The sequence below is a fragment of the Bactrocera dorsalis genome, chromosome 5, assembly GCF_023373825.1.
Source record: "Bactrocera dorsalis isolate Fly_Bdor chromosome 5, ASM2337382v1, whole genome shotgun sequence".
In the NCBI taxonomy this organism is placed as follows: domain Eukaryota; kingdom Metazoa; phylum Arthropoda; class Insecta; order Diptera; family Tephritidae; genus Bactrocera; species Bactrocera dorsalis.
This window is the reverse complement of record NC_064307.1, coordinates 66,081,417-66,094,402: the sequence shown is the minus strand read 5'-3', so window position 1 is coordinate 66,094,402 and position 12,986 is coordinate 66,081,417. Positions and strand designations below refer to the sequence as shown.

The window sequence follows — 12,986 nt, the reverse complement described above, 5'->3', positions numbered from 1 at the left end:
CAACCGCCGAATACAAGCGCGCACAAAAATGCTTATAACTTTTAAACTATTGGTCGTAGTGAAAATCTAAAAATGCAGAAATTTGTAGAATCGCATGGGGCATATTTCTATAAAAGAAATTTTCAATTTGCATGCACACAGAAATTTAGAAAAATAAAAATGTGTTCCAAATCGCCGTTTTTTGTAGAAAAAATCGTCAAAATGATGCTTTCTCGCATGTGAGCGCGTTGAAATGGGGTGTGGAAGGATTTCCAAGTATCTCCCTACTTATTCCGAGTCCAAAACTTTTAAATTCGAACATTTTGTCCATAAAAGATTAATTTTAGATGATAATATCCAACTTTGTTTGATAATGCTTTTTGATAACTAGGCAGTCCAGTTTTGAGGGGTTTAGATGCCTTTAACATTTATGTCTAAATTTTCAAGAGTTGCTCTCCTCAACTCACTCCGTAGCTGGCATACAAAATTAATAACACTATGAAGTTTGTATTTTAATGTACAACGTATATTTATTATGTTGTGCAAGATATCTTTATTAACTATGTACAAATATGTATGTATGTATAAAGTTCGCTCCGCATAACATATGAATACTTAAAACTAGTGCTTTATACACATCTACGACTCGTGGACAGATTTTCGTTTATTTCATAACCAAAAAACATTCGTCATCAGACGCGCGTCTCATAAACACAACTGTGAGTTGGAAAGAAAGAAAAACGAAAAAGAGAGGAAAATATAAAGAAAATGTGAGAGAAAATATTTATAATTTAATTAATAATTTTATTTTTTAATTTAAATTTTTTTAATTATTAGAATTTTTTTTAAATTATTAATTTTTTTAAATTAAATTTTTGTTTTTAATTATGATTTTTTTTTATTATTAATTTTTTTTTAATTATTATTTTTTTTTAATTATTAATATTTTTTTAAATTATTGATATTTTTTTATTAATTATTAGAATTTTTTTTAATTAAAATTTTTTTAATTATTAATATTTTTTTAAATTATTGATATTTTTTTATTAATTATTATAATTTTTTTTAATTAAAATTTTTTTAATTATTAATTTTTTTTAATTATTAATTTTTTTTTAATTAAATTTTTGTTTTTAATTATGATTTTTTTTTTTTTTAATATTAACAATGTTTTTAATTATGAAAAAATTTTTTTTTATTATAATAATTTTTTTAAATTAATATTTTTTGTAATAATTGAAAAAAAGTTCAGCATTTCATTTAACTACAACATTTTATTTGTGTAACGGTATTTTTACAATAAATACATAGTTTATGCAGTTGCAGAAGCTTTATGCTCGAGCAACAAAACAAACAACGTACTAGAATATGCGCTTATATGTATGTATGTATGTATATAGTACATATGTAATAATTTATTAAACTTTCGTAGCTATGTACTAGCATTTAGCATGAATTTCTAGATGATATAACAACAAAAATATAAAAATAAATTGCAAAAATTTGATGGCGCTCAGAAATTGCACCAGTGAATGCAGGTAAATATGTATGTATGTATGTAATATTGTGGATTTTTAATTCATTTATCGAAATTTAGCAGTACATATTTGATTTAGTTAAGTGCCGCTGCAGTTGGCGAAAAATGTTAACAGTACATACGGTAAAAAAGAGCAAATGCTTTAGCAATGGAATGGGTAGTAATGAAATGGTTAAGTTAAATGTTCATTCTAGGCATGAGAAATGCGCAAAACTTTAAGGCGAAGTTTGTTATTTTTAGAAAATATCACGCAATACAAAATAAGTTTGGAAATTTCTGTACCTAACGGGAAAAAATTTTGATATTTTTTTATTTAGAAAATTAATATTTTTTATTAATTCTTTAAAAAATTTATATTTTTTATTATTTTTAGCAGCAAATTATTTTCAGTCTGCTGCAGCATGCCATATTAGCTGCTAGTATTCAAAATTTTTGCTTTATCAAAAATATTGTGTCTATATCAACCCTGCAACCATGTGCTTTAATAACAAATTTAGGTTAGGTTATCCTGCAACCTTATGCCTTAACTATCAAATTTGCAACCTTCTGCTTTAATATCAAATTTACACGCGTGCCGCTTAGTCTGTGTTACAATTATTGTCAGCGTTTATCATATCGTCAGCTTTACTCACACGAAATATAGGCTTATGCATACTTTTAGGCGCTGAGCCACTAATTTTAACTATAGTACAATTTTTTTTTTGGAATTATTCGTCGTATGTTTGCTAGGATTATTATAATTTTTATTACTAAAATAATTATTATTTTATTATTATTTTTTTATTATTTTATTATTATTTTTTTATTATTTTATTATTATTTTATTATTTTTTTTATTTTAATTTTTTTTTTTATTTTTTATTATTATTATTTTTTTGCTGCCAACTTTCTCAGTAAAAAGAATGTACAATTTTTTTTTGGAAATTTTGCGTCGAATTGTTGCAATGATTATTATTTTATTATTATTATTATTTTTTATATTTATTTTTATCAATTATTATTTTTTATTTTTAATTAATTTTTATTATTATTATTTTATTATTTTTAATTATTATTATTTTTATTTTTTTATTCTTTTTTATATTTTTTTTTTGTTGCCAACTTTTTCAGTAAAAGGACTGTTATAACATTTTTGTTGTGGAATTTTGCATGAATTGCTGATATGACTAATATAATTTTTGTTATTAAACATTTAATTTTTTTTTAATTATTTTTTTATATTTTTTTTTACATTTTTTTTACTTATTTATATTAATTATTTTTTTTATATTTTTTTACCTATTTATATTAATTATTTTTTACATTTTTTTTACTTATTTATATTAATTATTTTTTTTTTATATTTTTTTACTTATTTATATTAATTTTTTTATTTATTATTCTTTTATTATAATTATTATTAAATTTATTATCATTTTGTTAATTAATATTTTTATTTTAATTTTATTTTTTTTTTTGTCGCCAACACATTGTATACAAATAATATTCTCTTTGGTTTTAAAAATTTACATGTAACTTTTTCAGTAAAAATAATTTTATTTTCAAGCACTAAAACTAGCAACAGTCACAATGCATTTTTGCAAGCGTTTTTTGTTTTTTTTGTTTTTTTTTGTTTCAATATACATGACAGCAAAATATGCTGCTTAAGAGCTTTAGGACGCCAGCAATTGCTTGAAGAAAGCTAAATGTTGTTTATTGTATTATTATGTTTACTATTTCTATAATTAAGACGCTTAACATGTGCCTAAGTTGGCGTTACTTTAGTCCCTGATGCAATACTTACATAAATTTATATGCTAAGATAACCACAAACCACTTTCTAACCTCAAAATATTCTCCAAAATCTTTTTCTACTTCTTACTTTGTCACTTAAAAAAGTGCTGCTGATTTAAATGACATGCCACAGTTGTTAGAAATGCTAATTTGCGAAATCTATGTAAATGTAATGAGCATGAGTCGCTTATATGGCAACGCGGCTGTAAATGCAGCAACGATTAACGATGAAACTTTCGTTTAAGCAAAAATGGACTTTCAACTAAACGTTATTAACAAAAAAAAAAGAAAATAACAAACAAGAAAAAACATTAACTTCGGTGGCACCGAAGCTATAATACCCTTCACACAGTCTGTTTGTATGGCAGCTATGTATATGCTATAGTAGTCCGATATGGAAAATTTCTGCAGATATTATTGAGTTGCTTTTGAAAATAATATATGCCGAATTTCGTGAAGATAACTCGTGAAACATAAAATTTTTCCATACAAGCACTTTATTCCGATCGTGCAGTTTGTATGGCAGCTATTTGCTATAGTGGTGCGACAACGGCCGTTTTGACAAATAAGTGCCTTCTTGGGGAGAAAAGTACGGGTGTGAAATTTCAGATCGATATCTCAAAAATTTACAGACTAGTTAGCGTAAATATATACAGACAAACGTATAAACGGACGAATGTACAGACGAACAAACGAACAGACGGACGAAGGAACGAACAGACAGCCAGACATGGCTAAATTGATTTGGCACATCATACTGCTCATTTACATATACACTTTTTGGGGTCTCCCACGTTTCTTTTCTTTCCTTTTGGCTGCTGCAAAGGTCGCGGCAAACTTAGTATACCTTGTGCAGGGTATAAAAATATACTACACAACTAAAATATCAATATAAAAAATAATAATAATATACAATTAGAACAATGCATGCGTTCAAAAATGCCTGCGTCTACAACAGCACAGCTCAGCAGCGTTGGCGTTAGCAGCACATGCCAAGCGTCAGCGTTCGTTTACAGTTCGTTTGGTCGCATTCGTCAGTACAGTATCAATACAGTGTACAATCAGCAATAACGTTAATGCAATCACTTGATAATACTCGTTAAACTGGTGTACCCGGAGGGGCCATTGCTGCCACCAGCACTGCCGCTGCTCACACGACAACGGCCACAGCAACAAACTTGGCGCAGCACATCCAGCACACCGTTGCCATCAAAGTCATCCATATTGTTCATGAACACACCCGATGTTAGGTCCTCGTCGGTGCGCGTGCCCACAAATGCCTTCAGATCCGATATCGGAAAGCCATCACGATAATAACACTTGATCGTATCGTAGGCATCCATGATGACCGAGATGAAAAGCGACAGCACAACGTATATGTACAAAGAGATGAATGAGTACAGGTAGATTTGACAGAACCACCACAGCCAATCGGCCTTGGACGAGAGCGTTGCGAAGGTGGCGAACATATCGTCACCGTTAATTAATGAGAACAGGCACTCCGACGTGGTGGCGAGCGAACGGAACTTCATGTGATACGGACCGAGTATAAGCCAGCCGCAAAAGGTGAAGCCGGCATAGATGAGCAGCGCGGCGAGCAGAAAACGTAGTATTTTGGGTGCGGCACGTTTTAAGGTCAGTATGACGACGTTGTATGTCTTGAAGAAGCCCAGGTAGCGCAACACGCCGAACCAAACAAGCAGATTGCCAACGCCCAGAAAGAGTGAGCAGGTGTCCCATTGATCCACGACAAGGAATTTGCGTTCGATTTGCTCTTTCAGTGACGAACCGATTATGAGCAGCAGATCGTTGATGATGATCATCACATACCTAGTAGAAGAAAACAATAATTATTATAAAAGCTTGCTTATTTTTCACGGCTTGGACTCACCAAAAGTTCACAAACTCCATGCGTCCCTCGAAGCTCAGCTCTTTGTGGAATTGCATGCGGAAGAAGTTCACCGTCTGGCAGCGCAGCAAATAGGCACGATAGAGCGCGCGCGAGCACAGCGCGAAGGACAGCAGGCACACCAACAACACCAGTATATTCAGCATGCTACGCAAAGCCTCATCGAACTCGGCGTTCGAAATGAATTCGATATCGCCACGACAGCGCAAGCGTTGCGCATCCGCGTCGAGCGACAGCAGCATTTGGCCGTCGTGATCGCGATTGTCGAAGAAAATCGTCACATCGAACTTGTAGCAATCGGGCGCGGATAGCGGACCACCGTATGACTTGAAATTCACCGTTTTAATGGCGAACACCAATGTTGCTTTCACCAGCGACGAGAAGCTCACCTCGACACCATTCTGTTTGAGGTACGCCTGCACGCCGAGAGTTGTCACATTTGGCGGCAAGTACAAACAGAATTCGGTGATGTCGGGATTGAAGATGTACGACTCATTAAAGCCAAATATTGTGCCCTCGCGATAGTTGTAGAGGCAAAGATGCAGCGGCGCCATTTCATTGTTTTCGGTGGGATAATCGTAGGGTCCAATGGAGCGACTTACATTGGCGTAACCGCGCACCGCATAGTCAATGGTGTCGTAGAAATCGGATTTTTCATACAAGGCGAAAGGACCCACGGATGGTGGGTAGGATTCCACTTCGCGTGATGAGTCCCAGCCGCGCAGAAACAGATGCGAAAAGGCAATGCGATTATCCCAGGTGTAGTTGATGTGATTGTAGCGTGAGTGCGCGAAGAGGCACAGTTGCATGGTCACCAGGATGATCTTCACCACCTGCAAGGAGGAAAGAGAATTTTTTTGTTTATAATTCACATGGCATATTTAAAAGACAGAGATGTGTTGAGGTGGAGTGACGTCACTCAAATTTATTTTCAAATAAATATTTTTGCAATCATTCATAATAAAAGCTTCATTTACGATTTTTTATTCTTATATATAGTTGTATAATATGGCAGCACACGGATTTCCAGCTCATTTAATTGATCTGTGAAAGCTTTTCATGCAATTAAATCATTTAATTAACTCATTTCTCAAAAAAAGTATATATTGATGTGGATGTATTGATGCATCACTGTGAATAGAATGCATACTACGAGTATATATGACGCCTACGACTTTCTGAATGAATAATTCTCTAATACACGATTGCATGACATTTTGATGGATCTATCAAAACACATCACACATGATAGATAATGAATACAGATTTACATATAACCTAAACAGACTATATTATAAAATGAATGAAAGTCGGAAACCACACAAAAAATATATATAAATGATCAGCGGGACGAACGGAGGAAAAATTTATCATTATAAACTCGACCTAGACGCACAGTTTTTGACTTTTTGCGCTGAAATTTCGCACATGTTATTTTCTCTACAAGAAGTTGCACTTTTGATGCAGCCGTCGATATCGGACCACTGCTGCATATAGCTGTCATACAAACTGAACAATGAAATCCAGTTCTTGTATGGAAAACTGTCATACAAACTGAACGATCAAAATCAAGTTCTTGTATAGAAAACTTTTTTATTTCAAAAGATATCTACACGAAATTTGGCATAAATTATTATGGATTTGTTCAGATCGGACCACTATAACATATAGCTGCCATACAAACTGAACGATCAAAATCAAGTTCTTGTATGCAAAACTTTTTTATTTGATAAGATATCTACACGAAATTTGGCATTGGTTATCATCCAAGACTCTGCTAATATCTCCCAAGAATTTGTTCAGATCGGACCACTATAACATATAGCTGTCATACAAACTGGACCATCAAAATCAAGTTCTTGTATGTAAAACTTTTTTGTTTGAAGAGATATTTTCAAGAAATTTGGCACAAATTATCAGCCAAGGAATCGTCAATATCTCCCAAGAATTTGTTCAGATCGGACCACTATAACATATAGCTGCCATACAAACTGAACGATCAAAATAAAGTTTTTGTATGAAAAACTTCATTATTTGGCAAAATATCTTCACGAAATTTGTCAGGGATTATTGTCTAATGTGACCCTACAATATCTGAGAAAATTTTCAAGATCGAACCTCTACTTCATATAGCTGCCATACAAAGTGAACGATCAAAATTAAGTTTTCGCATAAAAACTGCTTTAGTTGTGAAGTGCGACCTAATCGGTGCAGCCAAAATTAACGGCTTTTCTTTTTTCTTTACATATATAACATAATACAAATACAATTATTTGGAATAATAATAAATTTTAAATTTAAACGAATCAACTCAGGTTGAGTTGAGTTGAATTTTATATGTAAATTTAATAACTAAATAAAATTAATTCAATTTCAGAGAAATATATCATAATTACAATAATTTACGCGTCACCCACCATTAGTTATAACTATTGCGATAAGATTCTCGATCAATTTGGCTATACATTAAACGAGCTTTAGACAAACTGACAGCGATGACAAATAGCGGTATACGTCAATATATATTAAGCAACCGAAAATTTGGGAAAAATTCAAAAATAAATCAATGAGTTATAAATAAACAAACAATGATGTGTTTACAAACAAATATATCTATTAACATTTATATTTAAAGATGCGCTGTGGTGAATATGGTCAGATTGAAGAAAAGTTTATATCAGCGTTAAAAGAAACAGGTCGTCCGGATGGTCATGATGACCTTTGTAAGAGAGGAATGTGTGGTGCCAGTCTATAATGGTACTTAAGACATCTCCAGGAGTGAAGAACTTCTGAGGAAGCTGAGAGGATGGCGAGGAACAGAGACAGAGGCAACAGTGCTTCCCCTGCATCGAAGGTGCGTAAGGGCGGAATTACTGCATCCGGTAGCAAGCGGGGCTAGGAGTCGCAGGCCAGTCAAAGCAAATCCAACCAGTAGGACCGGTTTTCCAGTTATTTAATTTCCTAACCTATAAACTTTTTTTCGAAAAATCTCATTTCGCTATCAAAAGTTCTAAAAATTTACATTTTTACTTTCTAGTCCAACATATTTCAATATTTATATATAGAACAGCTGCAAATGATATAATTTAGCTTAAAAAATTATTATCGCGGCAAAGTGCTGCACATATTATATTATCTATTTTAATTTAAAATATTTAAAGCATTGGAAAATTACTTACAAACCATTGAAACTAGCGCTCACGCGTTTTTAAGGAAAATTACTTTAAGTATAGTGAAGATAACAGTAAATAACTGATTATTAGAGACAAATTAATTACAATATTTATATATATATACATTTTTTTTTTTTGAAAATCGTGATTCATATGCATACATACAGACAAGTCCGAGCAATTAGTAAGTTAGTAATTACTAATTAGCTAAAAATAACGATGAAATAAGTTTATTTAACCAATTATTTAAGTTATTATTTACCCAAAACCCAAAGGCTATTGTCTAACTGTAAAGGGGCGCTGTCAAACAAAGCTAAATGGTGTACTTGTTAGTTGACGATAAATAAATAACACCGAGAGATAACGAAAATGCGCATGTAACTGCAAAATTATGTACTTAAACCGAGCCTTAAGCATTTTTGAAAAATATTTTTTTAATACCAGGCATTATTTTTGTAGAAAATTAGCAGTGACCAGCGAAAGAAGGAACATTTTTACACAAACGCATACATTAATCAAATAAAAAGGCAAAATATGAAATACATACAATATATACATACATACATATACATATGTATGTGCATGCGTCTCGCCTATGTCTGTTTGCCTTATAGTGGGATGTAGGCGCTTCGACGCATTTGACTCAGCAAGATAATGAGGCGCAAACTGTACATTTAGTTCACGTTTGCGAACGTCTTTACTTGCGCCGCCAGCAAAGAAGTATTTTAGATTAGAAATGATATTAATATTTGCACATATTCAAAGATTACATATTTACAATTTGATAAGACTTAATACTTAGTTAAATGTGGTCTGCATATGCATCACATGGCATTAAACTATGAAAACTTGTATATATAGATGGTTGAAAGTGTTTTGAGATAACATGGAGTTTGATTTACTGGAAAAATTGTACAGGGTTTCCAATAAGAATGATATTACTTCTTTTCTCACTGAAAGTTTTGAGTTTTTACCTCGAAATAGTACCTCTTCAGTCCTGGAGGGAGCGTAGATTTTTCGTCCTCAAGTAGCTTGTTGTGTGATTGACTGTGTCAAAGGCTTTTGACCACGCTACGAAGATCGTTCTCTCGCAGAGTGGTTTTCGGTTAAGGCCAGGAATTATTTCGGCGTTTATGACCCTAAGTGCTGTGGTGGTACTGTGTACTTTTCGGTAAGCATACTGGTGGTTTTCTGGGGTCAGGCGGTATGTGAAAGTCGGGAGTACCTTTAGTGCAACCATAGTTAACAATTTTCTTGTTTATTCATATACATATACGTATTGTGCCGCTGACTGAGTCACAGGTGCAAATTATTTAGTTCAAGTTTACACAGACATGGTTTATTTGTTAGCATTATTTAGTATTTATACAAATTATTAACGTATTTGAATATGTTGAACATACAACAGCTGACAAATTCATTTAGCACATAGCCACATGGTGCTACGATAGATAATATAGCGAGCGAAAAATGTTGGAAAGTTCAAAAGTTGTACAGAAATTACATATAATATAATCTTATCGATTGTTTCTAAGAAAAATGGTTGCGAATGAACCCACGGCAGCTGGTTCCATGTAATCGAACAGATGTTTAATTGAAGAAGGACTGTCAACTTGGCAGCATTACCAATAATAAATTAGAGTGTACATATAGGGATTTGTGGCATATTTACTATAATATAAGTATGTTTGTCTGTAATATTTAGATTTTTGCATATTTGCACAAATTTTTGCAAAAATTGTAGGCGTATCTTGCAAACTGATTAATACGTTTAAAATATACTACAGCTCTTTCTCCTTATCAATTACCTTCACGCATCAAAAAAGCAAGCGTTTTACAATCTAATTTGCAATCCAAAGCGCAGAAGTTGGTTCCAGTTGCATTGAACTGTTTGTTTTCACAATGTCCATACATATGTATATACAATTTACTTGTATGTACACATTTGTGTGTAAATTTGTACACCTTGCAGTTCGTGAAGTATTTTTGTGTCATCATTTACATTCAGCGCACATATTGACGTGCTTATGTGAAATTGCGGACAATTGTACGTATATATGTATATAGGTGTGCAGGTTCATGTAATCATTTGTAAATTTGTTGTTGATATACAGCTTGAGACAAAAGTGATGCTTTAAACACCAGTTTTATTATCGTTACTTGCTGTTACATACATACATAGTATATATTTACATGCCTACAAACACCAGTGCATGACGACAATTGAACAATGTGTTTGCATTTAAGGAAAAGTTCCACTTGGTAAGGTGGGCGGAATGTATGAAGTCACACTCAAGCCAGACTTATTTATACAAAGCCAATTAATGAGCGCACTGTAAATATACAAATAAACATAAATGTATATGCACTCACATGCCGTGTCAATAAACCGTAAGAGCAAAATGTTTTCGTATGCGCATTTAAATATTAAAATGGAACAGTAAGCATTTTGTTAAAAATATCCACTTATGTATATATATACATATTGTGTGTGTCGGAGTGTTAATATATAATCGCGATATAAAAAATTTAATTTTTGTTGTAAATGTCAACAGCGCTGTGTAATACGATATGAGGAAAAACTGCTAAACAATAGATTGCAATGTATGTAAATTTGTTTGTATATAGCAGCTATTTGTTTTTTACGTAGATATGCATAGTTTGGAGTTTAGTAGGCTTTATGGCATACACTGCTGTCTTTTAAAGTGCCAGCAATGAAATGCTTAACATTTACTTCATATTTATGTGAACTTGAATTAACACACAGCACAAATATTCGATAAGCACTTCCTGCATCAAGCATTTTTTTGGAAAATTACATACACCAAATTAAAAGCGATTACAAGCGTCAATAAACTTCATTAAGAGCTTCCTATTAATTATGTATTAATTAATTACATAAATATAATAACTATCGGGGGATATTTATTTGAAACATTGTCAGCTATCATTTATGGTGGTGGTTTTTATAATTCCTTTGTAAAAAAATAATTTCCGTGATTATGCTACAGAATTTTGTTTCCGTTGTCAGTGACAAAATACACAAATTTCTCAAACATTTTCACTTTCATGTTTGTTACTCAACACGCGACAGTTACATATTTTTAATTAAATTAACAACTGCAGCTTATTTACAATTAAGTTGCATAAAGCAAATTTACTTACCTGCACTACGAATTTGTATGGAAACTTGCGACGCGCATGCCACTTCTCGATCGGATTCATGAAGAAGAATTGCAATTTTCGTCGCATTCGCTCTTCATTGTAAGAGGACATAGGCGAAGCACCTTCCATGTTAGTGGAGCCTGAAGGTTGTTCATTGCCACTCTGCTCTGCACCAAATTGTGTCGCGGTAGGCGCGAAAACATTTGGTCGTTCGTTTTCCATATTTATGCTGCCACCAACTGTCGCACTTGACCTTGGCTGATTTCTGTGGTATTCATCATCGCTTTCACAACGCGAATTTTCACCACTGCTTTCATGCCTGCTACTTTCACCCCGATTCACTCCGCCAGCAGTACCTGTGCCATGGTTTACCTGCTGATCTACGTTGCTGTTACGCAGCGTTGCGTCATAGAGATTTGTTTGGGGCTGTTCTTGTACTGGTAGTTGTTGGGGAGCAGCTGACGCTGTTGCTCCACCGTAACTCTGCATCTCAATGCACTGCAAGAGTGTTTACTATGAGGTGGGGTTTGGGGATTTTTTCTTTTGCACTCACTCGTAGCAAAAGAAAAATCACCAAAGTGTTTTGTGCTTATGTTTACAATCGTCACTTTGTTCGCAGTGTAATTTCTTTTTCACTTCCGTACGCGTTCGTATAACTTTATCAACTAAATTGCGAAATCAATGAAAATTTAGAGACAGCACTTCGTTTAAGTTTTTTTTTTGTTTTTTGTTTTTGGAGAAGCAGCAGTAATCAGCCTTTTACGTATCTTATATTTTTCTGCCTTTGTGTTTTGATATGAAAGATAGAATAATTAAAACATCTGTGGGGAGGAGGACTATCTGCGAAAATTTGACAGTTGTTGGCAGACTTCGAAAAAATTTGTCATTTCGTGCGAAAATATCAAAAACCAAAAATGCATTCCTCTGGTGCAGGGTGTTCCACGGTATATATTTTAGAATTTATTCGTAATTTATACGGCTTTGTTTACTTTTTTTTAATAGAGTCAAGTTAATTTTTAGAATTTTTGTAAGTCATTCGTAACGTGGCTAATATTTAACTTAATTTATAGATATTCGTTTTTTTTGTTCTTACTAGTGCACAATAGATGTCGCTGTTCTCAGTAGTTATGTATTTTAGTTTTAATCAACGGCAACACGGAAGCGACTTGACATTTTTGCAAATCATTCTTCCGCCAAGTACTGCTTTTATTAATTGTCGGTAAATTTTAAGAAATTTTTGCGACTGACCTACAAAACTTATTAATAAACCGTTCAAATTAGTGTTATTCAAAGTGTCAAGTGTAAACGAATTAATGTTATGCTGCCATTAATATGGCTCTGACTTCCCTGATCAATTAACCATAGAAAAGTGAAGACGAATTCTCAAAATTGAAAAATGTTGCATCAGCGCATCTTGAATGTAAGTGTACATTTCGATAATGTAGATTAT

The 12,986-nt window shown here is 32.9% G+C and overlaps 1 protein-coding gene across 1 annotated transcript; it reads right to left on the bottom strand.

Moving 5' to 3' along the window:
* Positions 1-1,233: 1,233 nt before the first annotated feature.
* LOC105225949 (mucolipin-3) lies at positions 1,234-12,350 on the bottom strand. The gene is made up of 3 exons (XM_011204634.4): positions 11,537-12,350; positions 5,181-6,031; positions 1,234-5,119 (listed from the first exon to the last, which is right to left on the bottom strand). The coding sequence occupies exons 1-3, from the start codon at positions 12,023-12,025 to the stop codon at positions 4,372-4,374; spliced, it is 2,088 nt and encodes a 695-aa protein (XP_011202936.2). The 5' UTR covers positions 12,026-12,350; the 3' UTR covers positions 1,234-4,371.
* Positions 12,351-12,986: the final 636 nt, after the last annotated feature.